Raw genomic sequence first — 25,369 nt, forward strand, 5'->3', positions numbered from 1 at the left:
ATCAGCCCCTTTCTCCCGCTTGAATAAGATTAAAAAAAGTCTTCTGTCTTGAAAAAGTCTTATGGCAGAAAATGTGACTGTTATAGAGTGCTAATACACCTGAGACTCTTGTTTTTAAGTTATATGAAGAATCTACTATACGGTATAAATTCTAATGTTGTTAAAGAATGACAGCATTAATATATCCCTGCAATATGTTTGGTTGTCTGAGCTATTGTCCCAGCTGCTGCTATAGAAAATTTATCATCACCTACTGATAATAATAATGCCTTGGTAAACTGTTGTCAAGTAAGTAGGCACATGACCATCAGACCCATATGTTCTCAAACCAAATTTGAGTTTGGTCTCTTCTAATAAAACAGGCTTTCTACAAGATTTTTCAGCATGGCTGTGTGAATTTGCTGATTCAGCCAGTGAGATGTTGGTTTGTGAGGCCTGTGGTGCAGAGTTCTAGTTCATTCCACATACCACATATGGTTATACCAGTCTGATGTACACAAACATTTAGCCAAATAGAATATAACATAAATACAGCGTCTTCTGCGCATCTCGTACGCATCCTGTCAGCTCTCAAACAGCCCCGCGGTATCACATGTGGACCTGAAACGTCATATACGCGCCAATATGAGGGCAAGTCTCTTGCCAGGATGACTGCTTGCTATACGATCTGCTGTGTAAAGGATTAGGATTGTAGTTTGTTGAGCAACCCTGTACGTTATTTGTGCTACTGAAAAACATGAATTCTAAACTTAAAAGACTGACAGCAGGAAAGACTTGTGTGAAGTCCAACACACAGACGACTATCAGCAGATTCTTCAGCAGTGCAGCTGATAAAGGCGCCAAGCTCGATGAGCCAAGGATTAGCAGTGCTGATCATAGTCAGGAGAGTAAAGGCAAGGTGAGCATGGTTATCAAACATGCACATCATACTCAGACCTTATTCTAAACATGTAAATCATTAAAGCTACACATCACTTGTAAACAAAGCGCGTGCGCGTGCGCTCTGTCTCTGTTCTCACTATCATGTGCAGATGTGGTGCCCTGCAATATAATCCACACTTTTTTTTTTTTTTTTTGTTTGTTTTTTTTACGTTTACAGCTTGCATTAGTATTTAAATACTCATCTGGAACAGCCAATACACTACTACTTCTTCTTCTACTTTCCAGTTAGGGGTCGCCACAGTGAATCATCTGTTTCCACCTACTGTAACTCTATTCTCAGCATCCTCTACTTTAGTACCAATTACCTTCATGTCCTCTTTTAATCTTCTCTTTGGCCTTCCTCCTAACCTCTTACCTGCAGCTCCATCTCCAACATCCTTCTATCAATATAACTATCTCATGTACAGAGGAGGGAGGTATGTCCCTCTGATGTGCTTGTTCCTAATCCTGTCCATCCTCGTCACTCTTAAAGAGAACATCAACATCCTCGTCTCTGCTACCTCCATCATGCCTCATGTCTTTTCCTCACTGCTACAATCTCTAACCCATACAGCAGAGCTGCTCTCACTACTGTCTTGTACACCTTTACTTTCATTCTATCTGACCCTCTTCTGTCACACAACACATCAGCTAATACAATTGAATCTTGCATAATGAACAGCAGATTGATATATGAAGTCTTGAATGATGCCTGGATGAATAAACAGTTTGTACAGATTCTTCAAAGTATGATGACTTGATTTTTTTTTTTTTTTTTTTTTAATTAAGCAACTGAAGAAAAACAAGATTTCTGGCTCATCTTTGTAAAAGCTGTCCACTTGTGGCTTTGAGTGAGAGTCCTGTGGTCACGTAACATTTATTATCGATAAAGGAAACGTTACCATTTACATTTACACAGCTAGTGCTCAAAAAACACCAATTTAAGAACTGATGCAAATGCAGCTATACTTAATTCGGGGTAAAAACCTCAAAAATAATAGAATGCTTGAATGTCACTTTTAGAAAAGTTTGTATAAGCTGCAACTATTCTTTCTTTACATTTTTCATGGTGATTTAGAAAAGGCTGCTGTTATCTGATGGAGGTAGCTTCTTAAAGAAACGCCTTAAAGTTTCTCACAATGTGGAAGACTCTTCGAAGGAGGAGAAACCGATGAGCAGTGCAAGCACTGATGCTAGCACTAAATGTAAGAATATAGCCAACAGCATTCGCTTTGTCAGAATTATTCTTTGTTAGTGGATTTTAGTTAAATTTGTTGCTGTTTTCTTGTAGTGGAAGAGCAGGGGTCTGCCTATAAGGCTAGTCTTTCCTGCTCCACACTGGAGAAGCTGCGAGTTTTTAGCTGCCATGCAGCAAGTGGGAGCAGAGAAGCATGTCCGAGTGTGAAGACAGATGGCTCAGGAGCAGGACAACTAGAAAGCAAGATCAAGATGGAGGAAGACACTGAAGAAGATCTGGTTTATCAGAGCAAACAGGTTTGGAGCCTAAGAAAAACCCTGTCTGTGTGCTTTTTAGATGATTTTGGACTGTATAAGATGTTCTTTATCTGTGTTGCTGAGGTTGGAGGTCGGATGCTTGTAATAATATCTGAAAGCCCTCAGCCCTCTTTGCCTTTTTGATGTAAATGCGACGACTACTTCTCACTGCTGTTTGTTTTTGATGTCCTCTTCAGGTGATTAACTGCAGTAAGTTTGCTAAGGCTAGCAGTGTTTCTGTGTCTAAGAGAAGTCCACCAGAACCTGCAGTACCTAATAAGAGGACCAAAAGTATTTACACTCCTCTTGAGCAGCAGTACATGGAGATTAAGGAGCAAAACAAAGACACAGTACTTTGTGTGGAATGTGGCTACAAGTACAGGTTCTTTGGAGAGGATGCAGAGGTGAGACACTGTATGGGGAAAATTCTATATTTGTCTTATGCCTAAAACAGAACTACTCCACATTACAGCACATCACATGCAGAATTAATAACACATTGTAAGAAATTAAACATATTTAAAAAAAAACAGCATCTGTGACTGAACGAAGAGTAGATTGGACAGTTTAAGAACAGGTTTACAACCTAGGATAATCTGGGAAGCTGATTGTTTAACCCCAGCCTAAATTCTTGACCCCTTTTTTGACGGTCAAGAAGCTTATCAGATAATTGTCCCATTATCCTCCTGTGTGGTTCATTCATAGCAGAAACGAAGCACCCTGCATCATCTATAAAAAACTAACAGATACTAGAGGCCATGCTTTTTTTCATTGTGTCTGATAAGCTCTGTACAGATGCTTTTGGTAATTATGCTAACTGATTCCTTTTCCAAACATCTTTCACTAAGAGACGCATATATAATCTTGTCTCCTCCTCCCTCAGATAAATGCTCTTTTCAATGGTGCAGCTGTAATATCACTACTGAGACCGGTATACACAGTAAAAGTGGTGAATCTTTAAAATACTGTCTGTCTTTTTGTGCTGATGTGTACAGATTGCTGCAAAGGAGCTAAACATCTTTTGCCATATGGATCATAACTTCATGACAGCCAGCATCCCTACTCATCGCCTGTTCGTGCATGTGCGCCGCCTCGTCTCTCAGGGCTACAAAGTCAGTGGTCGGATTCTCAGTCTTGGGTTTGCTATAAAATGTTGTTGTAATTGTACATCCTGTACATGCTCTCTGCCCAAAACATTATTCTGAAGACTGATTGGGTGTCCAATAACAAGAAAAAAGTAGCATTTTTAAAATATGGTGTGTTATAAGCCTTAACTTTGTTTCTATGTAAAGATATTTGAGGCTGTATCGTGTAGGGATTACGTTTGAGACGATTATATTAAAGATGCGCTGACATCAGTATGTTACAAATATAACAAATGTAATGTAAATGAAAACATCTCTGACAGCTTTTGGTGCTTTGACATTTTTGCGCTGTGTCAAAGATGTTTTCATTTACATTACATTTATTTATCTGATCACAAAAATAATCCCTACACCATCTAATCTGTAGCATCTTATTACCTCACTGTACATTACAGTACATTTCTTCTCTCTTTTCACTTTTTGGCCCTTTTCTCCTCTCTAAGTCCTCCTTACTATTCCTAAGATATTTTTGACCTTAAGAGCTCTTTTAAGGGTTAAGATGCTTTGTGAATAACATTTATCTTTACTAGGATCTTCTCTTTAATTTTAAGGGGAAAACGTTCACATTTCTAAGAATTTTCTTAGAATTTCGTCACTAGGAGTCTTTGCATTAAGAGAAACCTTTCTTCTCAGTGTTGTAAAGAGTCATTATATATGTTACTGTATCTTTCCTGTCAACTCAGACCAGTTGGGTCATTTACATCTGATCTCTGTTCATCTATTGGTTGAAGACCTACTTATTGGCGGTTAAAGACCTACTTATTCAGGAAACACTTCAACTAGCACTTCTTTCCCTATCTTTTGCATTTATTAAAAAAAAAAAAAAAAACTTTTCATTTTAACATTGAACAATGTTTTAAACTCATGGTATCTTATGTATGTAACCTAGTGAACCAGTATTAATGTATTCAGTTATAGAGATTTAAGCTCTTATGTACGTCGCTCTGGATAAGGGCGTCTGCCAAATGCTGTAAATGTAAATCTACCCAGAGGACTATTGCTCACTTGACATTTTTTATTATTTTTTTCCACACCGTTCTATGTAAACTCTAGAGAATGTTGTGTTTACCTGTTCACTACTAGAGAGGAGTCATTTCAAATGGTTCTAAAATAATTCTGATGCGTGTTTATCCTGTAACGAAACGCACTTATCCTGATGGGCGTGAGCTCTACCAGGATAGCGCTGCCCTCATTTCCAGGGCATGATGGCTCACTGAACGGTTTGGAGATTTTGGACAGACATATTAGACAGTTTTCTCCATCGCCTTAAACAAACACCAAATGAATGAATCATTTTTAGAGGAATATGTTTCAGTATATTTCCAGAGTTTTGTAAATATGTGCCAATGTGTGTTTAAGAGCTGTCTGTGTAGCATGTTGTTGGCTCAACACCTCAAGTCTGTGTGTATTTGTATGGTTTCACTATTTATTTATTTAATTTTTTAAAAGATCTTTTAAGTTGAAAGCTTTAATATATTTTTAATGTCTGGCTGCATAGGTAGGAGTTGTAAAACAGACAGAAACCTCAGCAATCAAAGCCTCCAGTGCCAACAAGAGCTCCCTCTTCACCCGGCAGCTAAGCGCACTTTACACCAAGTCTACACTGGTTGGGGAAGGTGTGTAGATATCTTTTTCTCTTTGTCTCTTTTTGCAAATGTTTACTTGTAGTATAGGTTTGGTTTGATTTGATTTTTTTTTTTAATCAGATTGAACTATGAATTGTAAGAAAATGAAATCATTCAGGCTTTCAGCTACAGTATGTCACAGAGGCAACACCAAGGAGAACAACAGTGTACTGGCTCATGAACTTCATGAACTTGTCAGATTTCATTCTGAATTGTAGATTATGTTTCCCATTGGATCAAATATATAAATCTTTTGTTTATTTAAGATGACAATTTACTTATCTGGATCTCTGAAATGTATTTCTATCACTGATGAATTTCCATTACATTGTCATCTTGTTTGTTAGATTTTTTTATCATTTCTTTGTGCTGCTTTCCTGGAACCTTTTTTCCCCTAAAACATGAAAATTTATGCTTAAAACATTGAAATTCTACTGGTTTTCTATTTTTTTTTCTTTCTAAGAAACCGATGTTTCAGTGTAACAGTATTTAGTGTGAGAGTATGTAATTATTATGGATTTAAGACTGTATGTTTTTGTGTCCATGACTTTGTTCACTGTATTTCAGACGTAAACCCCTTGATGAAGCTAGGGGACTTGGAGCAAGCAGACGATGTAGTGCAGGACACAGCCAGCAGCTACCTGATGTGTGTGAGTGAGAGCTGGGAGAAACAGATTAAGGAGCTGACTATAGGCTTGGTGGTAAGAGTTTTTTTTTCTTCTTCTTCTAAATCTGATCCATCATCGGCTTAGTGGTTAGCACGTTCGCCTCACACCTCCAGGGTCGGGGTTCGATTCCCGCCTCTACCTTGTGTGTGTGGAGTTTGCATGTTCTCCCCGTGCCTCGGGGGTTTCCTCCGGGTACTCCGGTTTCCTCCCCCAGTCCAAAGACATGCATGGTAGGTTGATTGGCATCTCTGGAAAATTGTCCCTAGTGTGTGATTGCGTGAGTGAATGAGAGTGTGTGTGTGCCCTGTGATGGGTTGGCACTCCGTCCAGGGTGTATCCTGCCTTGATGCCCAATGACGCATGAGATGCGCAGGCTCCCCGTGACCCGAGGTAGTTCGGATAAGCGGTAGAAAATGAATGAATGAATGTACCATACTTGCTCTTGAATGATTTCTCAAGCAGATTTTAAAATATGGTGTACTTTTGTTGACCATGAACAACGTGTCAGCATGTTTCCTGGTGTTTAAGATTTTCGCCGCTTCTCTGGCGCTCTGTGATTTATCAGCATGGCCTGTTTAATTACACAAGCAGTAAGCCAAGTGTACATCACTGCCCTATACACTATTGAGTTTACATCATGTATGTATGAACATGCGTTGCTTGCTGTATACAGTATAAGTAAAAACAAATACAGGTTGTTAATCCGAGATTTTCACTCCAACGCGCAGTTTGAATTTGAAGTGAGAGCTTAAATCTACTCATCAGCTGGAAAGACTTCAACAGCATTATTAACATTTTGTTCAAATGCCCAGTAAACACTTCAATTTCAATATAAGAGAATATTCTGTCAATAATTTCAGACTCTGTAAGGCATAAGAAATAACATGATTACATTTACCTTAGTTAACTAAGCATAACTAAGGCTTAGGGCAGCTTTGTATATGCAAATTGCATAACAGTAGTGCAGTAAGCATTCAGTGCTACAAGAATGGTATTCATGTTCCAGCCCAGGGGAGAAAATCAAATGTCACAGTTACTTAGAGAGCAGTTACAGAAAGAGTCTGCTTCAGATTCCCTTCAGTTTCTTGACATGGAACCGAACAAAACAAAATAAAACTGGACATCCATTAAAAACTGTGCACTGTAACTGGTGGTATTGTTCAATACAAATAGATTTGTATAGAGCTTTTAACAATGCATTGTCACAAAGCAGCTTTACAGGTATAAATAAAGTTAGAATATGAATCTGAACCTGAAGTCTGTTTTGTTGAAGAGATAGAGATTGTTCCTTAAGATAAGGTGTAAGGGTTGATGCTACAGTAATAGTACAACTATAAAGACTTCCATTTTAGGCACATAGTAAATATCATTATTTTTTTTTTTCATTTCTGAACGTGAACTTAGTGTTTTAAATTTTGGTGTGTCTATGTGGCGAACTTTTAAAAACATTTCAACCGGCTTTATAAAGTCAAATTCACTTGATTATCCCTCCCGGCACCTTGAATACGACGTCGCTGTTGAAAATTTGCTTCCTGTTTTAACAAATGTTTCTTGATGTTTTGGAGATTAGTTGTTTAAAGTCGTGAATTTACACCTAATGTACAATGCATTTACAGAGTTTACCCTGTAACACACATCTGTACATCATCATGCATCTTCCTTCTAGGAATATCCCATGCCACATGATCATTATTATGGGTTTAGTTATGAGAAAATATTGTATCTTTTGTATCTGTATGTTTATTTTCTTTTGTGCGTATTGAAAAAAACAAAAAAAGGGGGAGGGGGGGAGCAAATTTGACAGTTTCACACAACTCCAAAAATGGGCCGAACAAAATTATCAGCACCCTTTCAAAATTGTGGATAAATAAGTTTCAAGCATGTGATGCTCCTTTTAAACTCACCTGGGGCAAGTAACAGGTGTGGGCAATATAAAAATCACAGAGCATAGAGAACAGAAAGAGGAGAAGAGAACTGTCTGAGGACTTGAGAACCAAATTTGTGGAAAAATATCAACAATCTCAAGATTACATGTCCATCTCCAGAGATCTAGATGCTCCTTTGTCCACAGTGTGCATGATCAAGAAGTTTACAACCCATGGCATTGTAGCTAATTCAATTCAATTCAAGTTTATTTGTATAGCACTTTTTACAATTGACATTGTCTCAAAGCAGCTCTACAGAACATAAACATAGAACAAAAGGTTAATATAAAGAATAATATAAAGATTAATAGAATGCAAAGTTCAACATTAATATTAGATTGATTTAGTTCACAATGTGTATGTATATATCCCCTATGAGCAAGTCTGAGGTGACTCAGGCAGCAGTGGCAAGGAAAAACTCCCTTAGATGGTAAGGAAGAAACCTTGAGAGGAACCAGACTTAAAGGGATCCCATCCTCATGTAGGTGACACTGGAGGGTGTGATTATAAAAATACAGTCAAACAGATGTATAGATGCAAAAGATCACATGGAGTTCACATCTTTTTAGTATAGCAGAGTCTAACTGTAGCTGATAGATCTCTAGATGCCTCAGGATTCGCTGAGTCTGCCTCATCTCAGTGGAGGTCAAAAATCTTCATCGCACAGAAGACGATCGGCGCTGGTACAGTTTCTTGATGCCTCGGGATGGGAAGAAAGAGAGAAGCAGTGGAGAGGGATTAACATATCTGCTGTTCATAATATTAGCAAGTCTGATATAATAGTGTGCCGTTTTATGGGATGTATTATGTGTACGCCTGACTAAAGAGATGAGTTTTTAATCTACATTTAAACTGGGAAAGTGTGTCTGAGCCCCGAACACTATCAGGAAGACTATTCCAGAGTTTGGGAGCTAAATATGAAAACGCTCTACCACCTATAATAGACTTAGCTATTCTGGGAACTACCAGAAGTCCTGAGTTTTGTGATCTCAGAGAGCGTGAAGGATTGTAACATGTTAGGAGACTAGTTAGATACATGGGAGCTAAACTAAGAGCCTTATACGTGAGTAGCAGCAGTTTGTAATCAGTTCTAAACTTAACAGGTAGCCAGTGTAGAGATGATAAAATTGGGGTTATATGGTCATACTTTCTTGTTCTGGTAAGAACTTTGGCAGCTGCATTTTGGACTAACTGTAGCTTATTTATTAAAGATGCAGGACAACCACCTAGTAATGCATTACAATAGTCCAGTCTAGAGGTCATGAATGCATGAACTAGCTTCTCAGCATCAGAGACAGACAGGATGTTTCTCAGCTTGGCAATATTTCTAAGGTGGAAGAAGGCTGTTTTTGTGGTATGGGCGATTTGATTTTCAAAAGACAGGTTGCTGTCTAATATAACACCCAGGCTTTCACTGTCGAGCTACTAGTAACAGTACATCCCTCTAAATGGAAGTTGAATTGTAAGAGTTTCTGTGTACTGTTTTTTGGACCGATAAGTAGTATTTCTGTCTTATCGGAGTTTAATAACAGAACAGCTCATCCAATCTTTTATCTCTCTAATGCACTGAGTTAATTTGGACAATTCAGCTATTTCATCTGGTTTTGATGAGATATATAACTGTGTGTCGTCAGCATAACAGTGGAAATGAATCCCATGTCTTCTAATAATGTTCCCTAATGGAAGCATGTATATAGAGAAGAGCAGGGGTCCAAGGACTGATCCTTGAGGGACCCCATAATTAACTGGCAATAAACTGGAGGATTCACCATTTAATTCTACAAAATGGTATCGATCAGACAGGTAGGATTTAAACCAACTTAAAGCCTGTCCATGAATACCTGTGTAATTTTGTAAGCGATCTAGGAGAATGTTGTGATCTATAGTGTCGAATGCAGCAGTAAGGTCAAGTAGAACTAATAGTGACATACAGTCTTGGTCCGAAGCTGTGGACGTGGATGGAAGAGAAAAATTAGTGAAAGGTTGCAGCGCAGGATAGTCCGGATGGTGGATAAGCAGCCCCAAACAAGTTCCAAAGAAATTCGAGCTGTCCTGCAGGCTCAGGGTGCATCAGTGTCAGCGTGAACGCCATTTGAATGAAATGAAACGCTATGGCAGGTGACCCAGTAGGACCCCACTGCTGACACAGAGACATAAAAAAGCAAGATTTCAGTTTGCCAAAATGTACGTGAGTAAGCCAAAATCCTTCTGGAAAAACGTCTTATGTACAGATGAGACCAAGATAGAGCTTTCTGGTAAAGCACATCATTCTAATGTTTACCGAAAATGGAATGAAAAGAACACCGTACCTACAGTCAAATATGGTGGAGGTCCAAAGATGTTTTGGAGTTGTTTTGGTGCCTCTGGCACTGGGTGCCTTGGCTGTGCATCTGAGATCATGGGTCTTCCAGGACAATGACCCCAAACATACTTCAAAAAGTACCCCGAAATGAATGCCAGCAAAGTGCTGGAGAGTTCTGAAGTGGCCAGCAATGAGTCCAGATCTAAATCCCATTGAACACCTTTTGAAGAGATCTTAAAATTGCTTTTGGGAAAAGGTGCCCTTCCAATATGAGAGACCTGGAGCAGTTTACAAAGGAAGCGTGGTCCAGAATTCCGGGTGAGAGGTGTAAGAAGCCTATTGATGGTTATAGGAAGCGATTTCAGTTATTTTTTTCCAAGGTGTTTGCAACCAAATATTTATTTAAGGGTGCCAATAATTTTGTCTGGCCCATTTTTGGAGTTCTTTGTGAAATTGTCAAATTTGCTTTTTCCTCTTTTTTTTTGTATTGTTTCAATACACACACAAGAAATAAACATGTATAGCAAACGTGTATAGCAAAGCATGTGTAATTGCAATACCTTTCTGTGAGAAATACTTTTCAACAATTTCCAACAATTTTGTCCATGACTGTATGTAGTAGTGTTAAGAGGTTGTGTAAAGGGAAAGACATGTTAGTGTCCTAATTTGCAGCTGCAGTTTGCTCCATGAGCAACAGAGGGCTCTAAATACTTATTTTAAGAGCTGCTGAGGTGATACGGTGGATAATTTCTAAACAACTTTTGCCACAAATGAACATTTCAAGGCTATAGGTTTGAATTATAAGACCACAAAGTCACCATGCTTAACTTGTGGCAAGTTGTGTTTTGTTTTAAAAAAAGAGACCCAGAGGAAGCTGTTACATTTTGTATTTTGGTTACAGAAAACTAAGCCTGAAGGTGATTGATATTACACTGTGCGTCAATGAAATGAAAAAGCAGCATGATGCGTAAAGGGATACTGAAGTCCTCCAAATCTTCAATTATTACATATGACATTCGACACTATATGAGGCTGTTGCCTAATTCATGGATATGACTCCTCTTATTGGTTACAATAGAATAGTTCATGGACCTATAGAAAGTGTGTAGCCTCATGTCTTATTAAAACATAATTGTCACCTCAGGGGTATCATTCCTCTTTCTGTTAGTCTTCTATAAGCTGACATTTATTTCTTTGATATCTGCGCATTATGTCTGTTTGTTACTGACTGAGGTGTGGTCTGTTCTTATATCTCAGGTGGTGCAGCCCAGCATCGGGGACGTGATGGTGGACTGTTTTAAAGATAATGCATCTCGTTCAGAGCTGGAGGCCAGAGTTCTTAGGATTCAACCTGTAGAGATCCTGGTACCCTCCAACCTGTCTGAGACCACCGAGCACCTGCTGCGCACCATCGTACTGGCCAGGTTAGACAACCCTGTGTTTATATTTGCAATAATATTTTTTTAAGCTGACAATAAATTTGAAGACCATGTCTAATTGGGAATGAACTGGGCAAGACGTAAAGGTTAATAAATCTTTATCTAACCTCTTAAATTCCTAGCACTGAAACAAATTCACTTCGGTAGTTTTGAATGAACTAAATTTTATTTCAATGGTCAGATATTTGTATTTTCAAAGAACATGCAAATACAGTCATTGTCCACTTTACTGTAATAGAATCACTTGCACATTTCTGCAGTTAGCTAATTAGCCAATCATGTGGCAGCAACAAAATGCAAAATAACCATCCAGATGAAGGTCAAGAGCTTAAGTTAATGCTCACACTAGACAGAAAAAGTGATCTCTGTGACTTTATCCATGGCGTGGATGTTAGTATTTCATAAATGGCTGCTCTCCACTGCTTTGGATTGTATAGGGTTTATACATAATGGTGCCAAAACAAAAAAGCATCTTGAGTAGGGGCTGAAACGCCTTTTTGACGAGAGATCAGAGGAGAATGAATAGAGTAGTCTGAGCTGATTGGAACACTAGTAACATAATCACTCTTTATAACCGTGATGAACAGGTAAATCATCTCAGAATTCACAGCACACCAAAACCTCAATGTAGATTAACCACAACAGCTCAAGAGCACATCTCTAGTCAGTTAAGTTTTTGTTAGCCTGTATTTAGATATATTCATCTGTATTTGTGTGGTGATCAAAGTCATATTTCATTGCTTTTGAGTTGTATAGTGTTGAGTGATTTTTAAATTTCATTATTAAGTATTTTTTGCTTTCATAGGTATTTGGATTTTTTAAATATTTCTGAATATTTGATTTAAGTAATTGTAATTATTGAAACTTTTTTGTTTAGTTAAATGATCGGGTTAGTCAGTAATTAGTGATCTTTACATGGTTCATTGTTTAGAGAAGTTACATTCATACTGATAGTGAAATTGCAAAGGTTCAGAATTTAGCCAGTTTTGTCTGTGATGTGCAGTTACTGTCACTCACCATTAGAGGTCAGTATATGACTTCAAACAGGCGACACATTTTCTTTTCTTCGTGAAAATCAACATCTTGTTGAACTGAAAATTAGTGTGTTGTTTGAACTTCAACAAATCTCAATTTTAATTTCAAACCAAATCACACAGTTTGTTTGATTGCCTTTATGTTTTAACTTCATAGGGAAGATTTTATTTCACAATAGACAGAAACGTTGTTTAAATAAAAACGTTATTTATATTCTAACATTGTGGAATGGTTTGGTGAAGAAGCACATATGGGCGTGATTGACCATATTGTGCACGTGTGTGAGAGTGAGTGCGTGCGCGTGTGAGTGAGTGCGTGCGTGCGTGAGTGCGCGTGTGTATTTATGCTTGCTTTTCCAACATAGGCTTCAGATCTGCAACAACCCTGGCCAGGATAACCTCTTACTGAACGAAAGGGAATGACACTTTTTTTCCTGGCAATTGTAAAATAACAGAAACAATGCTTCAATGTCAGCTAGTCTTTACTGATTGCTTAGTGCATAGACAAAAATAATAATAATAATAATAATAATAATAATAATAATAATAATAATAATAAACCTTTGAAGTAACAATGTTGTGCTCATTTATATCACGTTACACATTATCACTTTTATAAACTTTTATACAATTTATCATCCACTCTCTGTAGGTTCTCTGAGATAAAAAGAAAATGTTATGTTGTATATTAAAATATCTTAATGAAATGTTAATCAGATGAATTTCTCCTGCTGTTAATCAAACTGTTTTAGACAGAATATCACTTTGCCCCACGTTCAGTTACTCATTTTGTGTGTGCTTTACCCAGCAGTACGCACAAACATAATAGATGTAGGAGAAGCTAGGCATTACTTAAGAAGGCAGAAAACCCCTTTGACAACAAACACAACAGTTTAAACAAAGTAGGAATAAGTTTTATCAGGAAAATACTTTTTTATTCTTGGACAGGACTGTGTATTTAAAAAGCAATTATCGGGTCCTTAACATCTGCTGGATAAGTGAATTATTTTGGTTTGCATTGCTATAATCAGGTGTAGATTTTTATTTTTTATTTATTTATTTATTTTTTTTTAAAACATGCAGTAAAACAGAATTGCAGTTGCATAAGCGTCCCGGTTTTGTTCCTGCTCCACGCAGTGTGTTCCTGGGATTACCTCTGAAGCAGATTATTCTGGGGGCAGTTGTAGCTTTGTGGTTAAAACTTTGGACTGATCTGAAAGTTGTGAGCTCAAATAGCAAGGTCCTTACCCCTTAACTTCTTGGTTGAATAAATGACAAAAATGTCAGTCACTCTGGATAATAGCAACTGCAAAATGCCTTGAATGTAAATGTAAGATAAAGAAGTTATTGAACATGAATAAATGAATAGAACAACACAGAAACAAAAAAGAGACAAAGATTTTTTTTTTTCAAGAATTAGCTTTTAAAACGCACTCGTTTGCCATGCACTAGCAGAAATGTGGGTGAATCTTCTCCTACACACTTGCTGCTGAGCAGACAGTGTTGCTGTGTTCTATTTCTATCACACTGTCAGTAGAACAGAAATGCCACCAACTGTACACAGGTGACTTTATTTAGCATGTTATGATATAAGACTCTTGAATATGCTAATCTGACAGCAGGTTATGCAGCAAAATGCTGGAACTTTATTGTACAAAACCGTGTGTGTGTCTCACCTGTAGTCCAGAAGATAAAGTATGTGCTTGAAATAAAATAAGCTCCTGGTAAGATTGAAATAACGTCTATGTTTCACTCTCACTCACTCACTCATTTTCTACCGCTTATCCGAACTACCTCGGGTCACGGGGAGCCTGTGCCTATCTCAGGCGTCATCGGGCATCAAGGCAGGATACACCCTGGACGGCGTGCCAACCCATCGCAGGGCACACACACACTCTCATTCACTCACACACTCACACACTACGGACAATTTTCCAGAGATGCCAATCAATGGAGGAGGAAACCGGAGTACCCGGAGGAAACCCCCGGGACACGGGGAGAACATGCAAACTCCGCACACACAAGGCGGAGGCGGGAATCGAACCCCCAACCCTGGAGGTGTGAGGCGAACGTGCTAGTCCATGTTTCACACTAGTAAGGAATTATTTCTAACAGGAATGTGAATTTAAATTAAGGCTGCCGTAAATTATAAGCACAGATATCCGAGTTGTTTGGTTGTGTGAACACCGCAGATTTGATTGAACAGTGGCAGACTGTGTAATACGAATAATTTTAGATATTGCTTTTATTTGACATAACACACAGGACAGTTTTTGTGGTGGTGTTGATAGTGATGTATACTAATTTTACAATAGCCTACTGATAATTGTGAAGCCTGCTCAATTCTAGACAGATTATACATATATATATATATATATATATATATATATATATATATATATATATATATATATATATATATATATATATATATATATATATATATATATACACACACACACTGTATAATAATAATTATATATATACATATGTGTGTATATATATATACATATGTGTGTATGTGTGTGTATATATATATATATATATATAGTTTTGTTATTGGTATTGGTATTTTCAAAATATTGCTGTAAATGTAAGTTTTGTTGTTATTCTATTTGCAGTAGAGTCAGAATTTTTCAGCATTTACTGTTAATTCCACAGACATTTTTGCAGTGTTCGAATGTACTAAACGTACAGGTTGAGGTGAAGTTTAATCACGCAGCTCTAACCTCTTTTAATCAGCCCACGATGTTGCAATTAATTCTGGCCTTGTTTCATTCAGAAACTAAGCTCCTTTATGTTTCTCAAGACTGCATTTTTTTTCTCTTTGCATCATTTTAAATATTAAATTCGTCATTAGTTACATCTCCTTGGGAAATGCATGTCTGGTTTTTATTGTATGAGAAGCCAATTATTTCGCAAGTTTGCCAGCTTTCGATGAGGCAGTCTCTGAATACTGAGTTACAGCATGCAATCCATCTTCAGGCTAGACATGTAGCTGTGCTGTTTTAATCAGGTTGCATCATCAAACAGAAATATTCTTATTCTGGTACGTTTTAACATTGTTTTTATCTCTGGGTTTTGAATGTTAAATGGTTTTAATATTTGTGTGATCGGCAGGACTATTCTAATCATTTCAGAGATTTAGTAAAATGAATATAAAACATTATTTAGACTGTTAAGTTCTCAAATCTGAAAGGTTTTATGTAACCTATAACATTATTTTATATAACAGCATGACTCAATACTAGCTATAAAATAAACAATAGATTTATCTACAATAAATTAATTTGCTCTTCTAAAATGCTATGGTTGCCATAGCAACAGCTCGTGCACAGAAAATTGTTCAGTGGCTACTTCACATAATATAATTTAATTTTAACAATGAAGAATATATTTTAAAACCTTTAAAAAAATATTTCAGATTGAAATAAAAAGAAATCTGATCGTTGATTTGTAGATTTAATGTTTTTTTGTACTATGTAAATTTTATGGAATTAGTCTCAAGTGCTTTGTAACAATTTAAGGATGGAGCAGTCTACTTTTATTTAAACTTTAGTTTAAGCAGTCTACTTTAGTTTAAACTACTGAACTTAAAGAGAATAGAGGATGCTTGTGACTTCTTGGGAACAACTGGTTATCATTTATAATGTAACTGACAACTAGAACTAACTTAAAATAGTAACCATAAACCTCTAAACGTCTTTCATTCAATAATAATCGTCTGTGATTTTCTGTGGTATAAGTGGAATAACACTCTTTGGACTGTACTGATTTAGGAAAATAATAGACTATGGCTCTGTGCTTACCATCCATCTTTGTCACAACACCCAATGTGTATTAGTTTAGTACAACAGCATACAAAATAAGCACGTTCATGCAAATTTGTGCTTTGTATTTACAGAATTATTTTATTCAACTGCCTGGTCAGGGTTTTTCTGATTTAAATTAGGCTACTAGTTTGTGAATATTCAGGGAAAGTGAACCATCTAAATTCATTAGAAACGATTACGGGTAGGTAGAAACAAATAACTGTGAAAATAGGATAAAAAAAGGTTTTAATTATGAAATTGGGTGTTGTAGTTGAGTTTGAGAATCTGTAAGAATGAGACCATACTGACAGTGCTAAGTTTTATTCTTTGTGTCTTTAGAACTATAATTCTAAATTAAATCTAAAGGACTTCTACTGTATATGACTACCGAGAGACAGAATGAAAGATAGTGTCATTTTGTTGCCACCTCTGGTGTGTGAGAAACTTTTATACCTCACACTTTGCTTTATGTCTCACACTTTTTTTCCTCTCCACATGGTCACTTCCTTTCAGTCTATTAGATGCCATTCAGTTACCATTACTCTACACACTTGCGTCTAATTTATATTCTTCCTCAAATGTTAAACAGTTCCAATATGTCCAACTGTAAGCAAATTAGTTTTAACTTGAGTATTCTCTACCATCTCCTCATTTCCTCAACATAAGTGGAGGGAAGGGCAAGGGTTCAGGTCAGACGAGTGTGTAGGCATCTCTACATCCACGTCCACTCTTTAAAGGGCACTACAATTATGCTGCCCCGGAACAAAGACTTGTCGAGTATTAGCTGTTTAGTCTACACAGCTGCTATCAAATGTGTGCTTGGCTGACCTTCTGTTTTTTCCTGATAGTCATTTACGTTGTAAAACATTACATTTTGTTGAACAAAAAGAAGTGCGGAAATTGGCCATCAGTTCATGCCTTACACAGCTCTAGCATTACACAATATGTTTAGCAGTGTTGTACAGTATTACGCTGACTATTATACAATGATGACTAACAGTCATTGTACATTATTGGATTGACTTGCATTGTTAACTATTGTTACACACATTTAGAAATATTATATGACGAGCATTATATGATATTTTGTTGACTAGCATATAATTTTACTCTCAATAGCAATATTTGCTATTATATTAGCATTATACACTATGCTGACTTGTTATATTTACTAGCGTTACACATTATGTTGACTAGCATTTTACATTTTGACTTGCAGTCTTTGATAATATTAGACTGACTAGCATTATACTGTAGTATGACTAGGATTAAGCTGACTAGAATTACACAATGTAATATTTCAGATTATATAATGTTATACATGGTATTTTTTTATATGGTTATGTAAAAGCTTGAAAATCATATACGTATTCTTCTTATTTTTTCTTAGGATGCGGGTTTTAAATGTAATGGGGTTTTAATGCCCTTAAATGTATTATTTACATCTAGTGCCTTAAAACACCTGGTGAAATGACAGGCTTGCTTTATAAATGTGTCTTGTTGTTTGTATTGCTATTTTTGAGAATATGTAAAGAGTTGGTCACAATAGTGAACATATATAAGATGGGGAAATTTCCGTTAAAATGCTCTGACTCTGCTCTGGAGTGGTGAAATAGAAGTGTCGAACCGATCACACATCATCAAGAGTTCAAATCCTGATGATGCCACAGCCACCCATGGCTAGAAGGCCCAGAATGTAAGAAAGAAATCTTTGCTGTCAGGGAGAAAGGGAGAGGTTGGATAGTTTTCCTTATCCATCACGGTGACACTAGCCAATCATGCGTGTCTGTGATCTCATGCATGTAGAAGTGGGTGGATGCATTGAACATGATTGGTAGCTGTTGGTTACCGAGTTGGTTGGGGTGATAGGTGGAAATGGGTTAGGACTTAACTATGGAGACAAAAGTATCTTGACAAAAAGGCATTTTTATAACACACCCATGTACATTTTGTGTGTTTTTGTGATTATTTTAAATGCTTTAATAGTATGTTAATAGTGTTTGCATACCAAGATCAAGTTCATGGTGTCTCTGCGCAAATTAAGTCTTATGTCAAGACTTCAGTTCCCTGACCTTCAGGTAAACAGGTATCTGTGCTGAATGTCTGATGGCTGATGTAGGAGCTAAAATCTCAGCGCTCACCAGTGTGTAGCCAAGGTGGCAACCCTAGCAACAGTTGCCTAGGGGTTGCTGCGGTGTGCATAATGAGGCCCTTCAGGGAATTGTTGCTGCCGTGTCATAGGTGTTCCTGCCAACTATTTACTCCAGTGCATGCTTGTTACTGTTTATTGACAGTGTACTGTTCTTTTCTAAACTGTTCCAGCACTGAAGACCGAGACAGCTTTTCCTCAGGGATTTCGTGACCATCGAACTGGCTGAGTTTTTTTTTTCCATTCTTTTTCTCTGTTTTCACCAGAGGGCAAGATATAGACTTGATGCCTGTGGTTATAATTATGAGGTTAGGCTGAGAGAATTTCCTTTTTTTATTCATTACTAGGTGCAGAGCACTATGAAAATACACTGAAGAATCAGCCATGCCATTGCCTGAACCACTGCTAACTGGTCAGTGGTTATAACAACCATGAAGATATACTACTTATAGATATTCCTAGAATAATTGAAGCATGTATGATAAATGGAAGGATAATTTGATCTTTGAGCATTTTGTTGTTTTAGGTTGCTGTATTTATTTCTTTTTATTTAGCAGGATAGTTGATTATATTGATTGATTGATTGATTGATTGATTGATAAAACAAAGGTAAGTATGAGGTTTACCCAGTTTTGTAAGTTATACCCTGTATATTCAATTTGATGTTCAAGACCTGCTTTATTGAAGGATGAATAGCATAACGAAACATCAAGTGTTCCGTCTTCTTAGAGCGATGCATACCAATTTGTATCTCATTTCCTCTTGGGATATGCAGAGCCAATCCAGAGCCAATTATCTCCAAACTTGGCAACAGCTTCAATTTCTCACGAAACAATGTGAAATAAGCCTACGATTGAGCACCATCCAAGAACATTTATTAAAACATGGAACCCACGAAACAGACCACCTGCTGACTTTTCTCCATGCTGTGCATAGTAAATGTTGTCCTGTTGTCTTATTTTGCGTTTTTCTAATGTTTCTTCTCCGTAGTAAGCGATTCGAACACATTGGAACATAATTTGAGCACTGATGCAGGAACTACCTTAGCTCTGAACTCTGACTGTGCATTGTAGATGTATAGCTATGGGATTCCAAAACATTAATTATCTTCAAGTTGGCTTTTCATCTTTAGCATTATTCATTCTAATTTAGCTAGTCACTTTCCCATCTCTGTTTGCTATGTTCATTGCTATGGGCTTTGTCTCTGCTGGGCTGTTGTATTCATTGTACAGTCAGTGTGACAACTCCATTCTATCGAAGTCACTCAGTTCCTCCCTTGGCTTTGTCACTTTTGTATATTCCACATTCCCCAACAACTAGCCAACTAACTGCCTTGTGGCTAACATTTGCTAGCAATTGCTAGCAAGATTGAGTGGGATTCTCTGAACAAACCACACAGTGGAGCCCAAGGTTGAGAGCCCAGATTTGATCTTCACTAGTGCCATGCCAACACATTGCTAACGGTTCTTCTTGGCTAGTAACATGATCTCCAAACGAGATCTGTGGTAAGATAAGGAGATAAGGAAATCCTTGTAAATGGAAATGAAAGTTCAGGATCTCATCAGGGATGTACGTTTCATTTTAATCTTCTACTTTTAGCTTTTCCCTTTATGGGTTGCCAAAACCATTCATCTGTTTCCACCTAACTCTATCCTCGGCATCCTCTATTCTTGCACCAATTAATTTCATATCCTATTTTAACACATCCATATATCTCCTCTTTGGCCTTCCTCTTGACCTCTTACCTGCAGCTCCATCTCCAACATCCTTCTACCAATATAACCATCTCCCTCCTCTGCACATGTCCAAACCATCTCAATCTAGCCTCTCTGACCTTGTCTTCAAAACCACCACCTGGGCTGTCCGCCTGATGTGCTCATTCCTAATCATATCAATTCTCATCACCTCAAGAGAACTTCAAACTCATCTCTGCTACCTCCATCTCTCCTCATGTCTTTACTCACTGCTACAGTTTCTAACCTATACGGCATAGCTTGTCTTGCTACAGTCTTGTACACCTTTTCTTTGATTCTTTCTGACCCTCTTCTGTCACACAGCACTCCTGACAATTTTCCCCACACTCACCATCGCACTGTATGGTTGACCCCAAATACCTAAACTCCTGCACCTTCTTGACCTCAGCCTCCTGTAACCTCACTGTTCTACTTCCCTCCCTCTTGTTCATACACATGTACTTTGTCTTACTACAACTGACTTTTATTCCTCCTTTTTTCAGAGTAGACCTCCACCTTTCCAGGTGTTCCTTCACCTGCTCTCTACTCTGTCTACAGATCACAATGTCATCCACAAACATCACTGTCCACGGAGAATCCGGTCAGAATTCATCTGTCAACCTGTCCATCACCATAGCAAACAATAAGGGACTCAAAGTCGATCCTTGATGTAGCCCGACCTCCACCTTATACTGCTCTGTCTGACCTACAGCTATTCTCACTGCTGTCATACTCCTCTCATACATATCCTGAACTACTCTGACATACTTCTCTGTCACTCCTGGTATCCTCATCTCTTGGCACTCTTTCATACACTTTCTCAGCTCCTTCTGACCATCTCTGTACTTCTCCATTCTTGGAGCAAAAATTTCATCAGTAGTGCTCTTTCTGGACATGAAGCCATACTGCTGGTCACAAATATCCATTTCCTTCTTAACTTAACTTTCCTAGCCTAACTTCCACTACTCTTTCCCAATGCTTCATTGTGTGGCTCATGAACCTTATACCTCTGTAGTTGCTACAACTTGTTCTTAAAGACTGGCACTAGTACACTTCTCCTCCATTCCTCAGGCATCTTCCCACTCTCTAAGATTCTGTTGAACAATCTAGATAGAAACTCCACTGATGTCTTTCATAGACACTTCCACACCTCCACAGGTACAGTATGTCATCTGGACCAACAGCCTTTCCATTCTTGATTTTCCTCATTCATCAGCTCCTCGAAATGTTCCTTCTGTCTTCTCTGCACACTCTCCTTGCCTGTTAGCACTCTTCCATCTTTAGCTTTACTCACACTTATCTGTTGCACATCCTTTTCATCTCTCTGTCTCGCTAATCTGTACAAGTAATTCCCTCATGTCTTACCTGGCATACAACTCATCCTATGCTTTCTGTTTGGCTTTTGCCATGTCCCTCTTCACTCTGAGCTGTGATTCCTTGTAATCCTGTCTATTTTCTTTGTCCTTTTTACGTCTCACTTCTTTTTAGCTGGCCTCTTCCACCGAATGCTGTCCTGTACTTCCTCGTTCCACCATGTTTCTTTTCTCCTTCCACAGGACACACCTACAGTAGCATCCGCCTACATGTCTCCCTGATCACTTCTGCTGTAGATTTCCAGTCATCTGGAAGCTCTTCCTGACCACCCAGGCAGCGTCTGTCTGAATTCCTCACTACATTCTTCCTTTTTCAACTTCCACCACTTGGTCTTTTTTCCTATCTTTCCTCTCCTCTTCTTTCTGACCAACAGAGACATCTTGCACAACACCATCCGATGCTGTCTGGCTACACTCTCTCCTACCACAACTTTGCATTCCCTAATCTCTCTGATTGCATCATCTACAGTACATAGAATGTAGTTTACCTGCATACTCCTACCTTCACTCTTATATGTAACACTGTGTTCTCTCTTTTCTGGAAGTGTTAAATACAGCCATTTTCATCCGCTTAGCAAAGTCCACCACCATCTGTCTTTCTAGGTTCCTTTCCTTAACACCAAACCTGCCCATCAACATGCCCGTTGAAGTCTATTCCCATTTGGGAATACTCTCTATCACCTCATCTAACTCACTCCAGAATCTCTATTTTTCTGCTAACTCGCAGCCTACTTGTAAAGCATAATTAATGAGGCCATTCAACATCACCCCTTCAATTTCTATCTTCAAACTGATTACCCCGTCTAACACTCTTTTCACCTCTAAAACATACCTCTCAAACTCCTCCTTCAGGATCACTCCCACCCCATTTCTCTTCCTCTCCACACCATAATAAAACAGTTTGTATCCCCCTCCAATACTACATACTTTGCTCCTGGTTAAAGGCCTTTCTCAGGGCCCCAGCAGTGGCAGCTTGTTGGGATTCCTGGGATTTGAACTCATAACCGTCCATTCGGTAGTCCAGCACCTTAACCACTAGGCTACCACATCCCCTCTAATTAATAAAATTAACAATTAAGAGCCCTCTTTATTAACCTATACAAAATTCTGTTTGTGATCTCTACAGCTAAGAATTCTAGAATAAAGCTCTCTGATGATGAGATCGGCTTGCTTGAGTTTTCAGATAACTTTGTGGTGACTTTAGGGTGGAAACCCGCAATTTTTGCCCAACATTGGGAATCGGTCTTTTGACCTTCTAGAATTTTATAGTGGTTATCCTGCAGAGAAGGCTTTCTTGCTCTGCCCATTGCCAGGTCTAAGGTGGTGTTTGGACTTTCATGTAACTTCATGGTACTCATCTTTACCCATGTCTAGTAAAAAAAAAAAAAAAAAAATTGAATGAAATTTTATCTTCTTTTTAAAGGTCACACACCACCAAATCTGCTTGTGTGCAAATATCTTCTATATCCAAGCTATATCCAATGCATGATGTTTTCTAAACCCAGTAACACATTAATCAGCATACAAGATAGCGGAACTAATGTCATCCCAACTGAAGCACTGTTCATAACAAACACTTTGTTTCAAAGTGCTCTGTAGAAATACAGAAGCAACAAGAGCAGCCACAACTACAGCAATGAAAAGCTCTGAGTAAGATTAAAGTTTTGTATTGTCAGATCTGAGGGTGAAATGATCAGCTTAATCTTTGCCAGTCTGGTCAAACATTCATCTGAGACAACAACCTGAATAAATTGTATACATTTACACACAGCACAGGTTAGCTGTTCTGTCTTAGATGAGCACACCACAAACCAGGTTTAAGAGAGACATCTATGTACACATCTTTTGAAAAACAAATTCTGAAATTCAGTTTGTTTTTTTTAGCATTTGATTGGTTTCTTTTGGCTTTTAGTTTATTTTCTTAAATCCTTTTAGCATGTTCCTCCTTGAGATTCTTTATTCCATAGTGTCCTGGACCTCACTAAAACTGACCAATAAAACACTTTTATAGTAGTCAGTAGTATATTTACATACCTGATACCTAATTCTTTCCTCGAGTTGAACTGCTAACAGTTGATTCTTTCATTTCATTTTATGCACATCTTTTTTGAAAGATAACATGTTTATCATCAGCAATTTTGACCTCACTGCTTCGTTGAAATTCATTTTGTTCCACTTTTACTCTTGAATCTGACTGCAGACTGCTGAATATGTTGTTTTAAATGGATTGCTCTTGCTGATGTGTTTCATCTACTCAATTTCTATACGGGTAAATTAGAGCATATTTATGTTGCATATAAGTAAGAAACTAGTGCTTTTATTCATCATCATCTGTGTGCATGTCACTGTTTTGTTTTGTTTTGTTTCTGTTTACAGTACATCTCTGGGAGCTTAAATATGTGCTTGTGTCTCTGCAACTTTAAGAATAATAGCAGATGTGTTTGTCCTTCACTGGATAGACCTATATATGCAGCAGAATAATAAATGTTATCACGTTATGTCAAAAAGACATAGTGTAGTTCAAACTAGTATAGTTGTGATTGTGATGAAAGATTTTGAGGACATTTACTTTTGACTTCAAGGATGCTTTATAAGGAAAACACAGATGAAGAATGGCAACATTGTCGAGCTGATCACAGAGCCACAGGTCTAGACTGTTAGAAAGCCTAATGTCACCTTGTAGCCTTTTGAATGGTGCTAATAAATAAAGTTCCATTCTTTGTGCTTTATAGATTCGAGCCTAATAAAGAGTCGTGTTTGTGTGTTGTTTCAAGGATATGGATATGTCATGTTGTGAATTGATTTTTACTTGCTGGCTTTGAAAGGCCTCTTCCTGCCTCCTCTGCCTCTCTCTTCATACTGAGGTCATATGTCATCATGTAGCATCCCCTCTGTGCTCATTTGCTGAAGCCCATCAGAGAATATGCTCACGTAGTCTGCCAGGATGTTGCGTGTAGTGATGCATATTTCCATCCATTTGTTATTTATGGACAAGACAAAATCACTAGAAGGGAGGGAGGGAGGAAGGAAGGGGAAAAGGTAGCTTGTGATTGATGCATTTGTACACATCATGTGTGTGTGTGCACATATGTGTGCTGTGGTTGCCTTGGCAACTGTACAGAGACAACAAAACAAGTAAGGTCCTTGAAATTGTGCTTTTATTGAATGAAGGGAAGGCAGATGTGAATGATGTGTGTGTGCGTACGCGTGCATGTGCGTGTGTGTGTGTATAAAATGAAGCTCTGGAGCTCTGAGCTCATGGCCAGATCAAGACCGTGTTCTAGAAGCTGTTGGTAGTTTCTTGTTTACATTTTACTGAATAACAAAGAATAAAGACATATGTAAAACATTAGCCTAATAATGAATGGCATTAATATTTCTACCTATGCTAATATTAGTGATGTTATTTAATTAACAGGGATCTTAGAAGCTAGTTTATTCCAGCCTATTGGTCGTAGCAATTACTTAATGTTGAAAATAATGTACTAGTTTCTTATTAATTCATTTTTTTTTACTTTTCAACGAATGAACAAAAAGCAAATATATTTTTTCAGTGTCACATTTAACTCTTATATTACAGGGTTTAAACCATATAGTATTCTTAGACCATAGGCTGTAAAGGTAACTGTAAATATCTTTCTATCCTTCTGTGACAGTGTTCAGGCAGATGATCGCATTCGTATTGAGAAGCAAGACAGCACCCAGTTTGAATACTCTACTGCCATGGTGACCGTTACCAACTTCTACAG

The 25,369-nt window shown here is 37.8% G+C and overlaps 1 protein-coding gene across 1 annotated transcript in view; it reads left to right on the forward strand.

Annotated features, from left to right (window-relative positions):
• The first annotated feature begins 642 nt into the window (after window positions 1-642).
• The window catches only part of msh3 (mutS homolog 3 (E. coli)), a 68,228-nt gene continuing 43,501 nt past the window's right edge, over window positions 643-25,369 (forward strand). The window contains exons 1-9 of the mRNA XM_060883893.1: window positions 643-898; window positions 2,000-2,126; window positions 2,213-2,415; window positions 2,613-2,819; window positions 3,411-3,527; window positions 5,059-5,176; window positions 5,753-5,886; window positions 11,338-11,504; window positions 25,277-25,369. The exon at window positions 25,277-25,369 is cut by the window's right edge and continues 38 nt beyond it. Coding sequence (XP_060739876.1) covers window positions 737-898; window positions 2,000-2,126; window positions 2,213-2,415; window positions 2,613-2,819; window positions 3,411-3,527; window positions 5,059-5,176; window positions 5,753-5,886; window positions 11,338-11,504; window positions 25,277-25,369 — 1,328 coding nt within the window. The 5' untranslated portion in view covers window positions 643-736. The remainder of the gene's footprint in view (window positions 899-1,999; window positions 2,127-2,212; window positions 2,416-2,612; window positions 2,820-3,410; window positions 3,528-5,058; window positions 5,177-5,752; window positions 5,887-11,337; window positions 11,505-25,276) is intronic.

This window comes from Tachysurus vachellii, chromosome 12, assembly GCF_030014155.1.
Source record: "Tachysurus vachellii isolate PV-2020 chromosome 12, HZAU_Pvac_v1, whole genome shotgun sequence".
Classification (NCBI taxonomy): domain Eukaryota; kingdom Metazoa; phylum Chordata; class Actinopteri; order Siluriformes; family Bagridae; genus Tachysurus; species Tachysurus vachellii.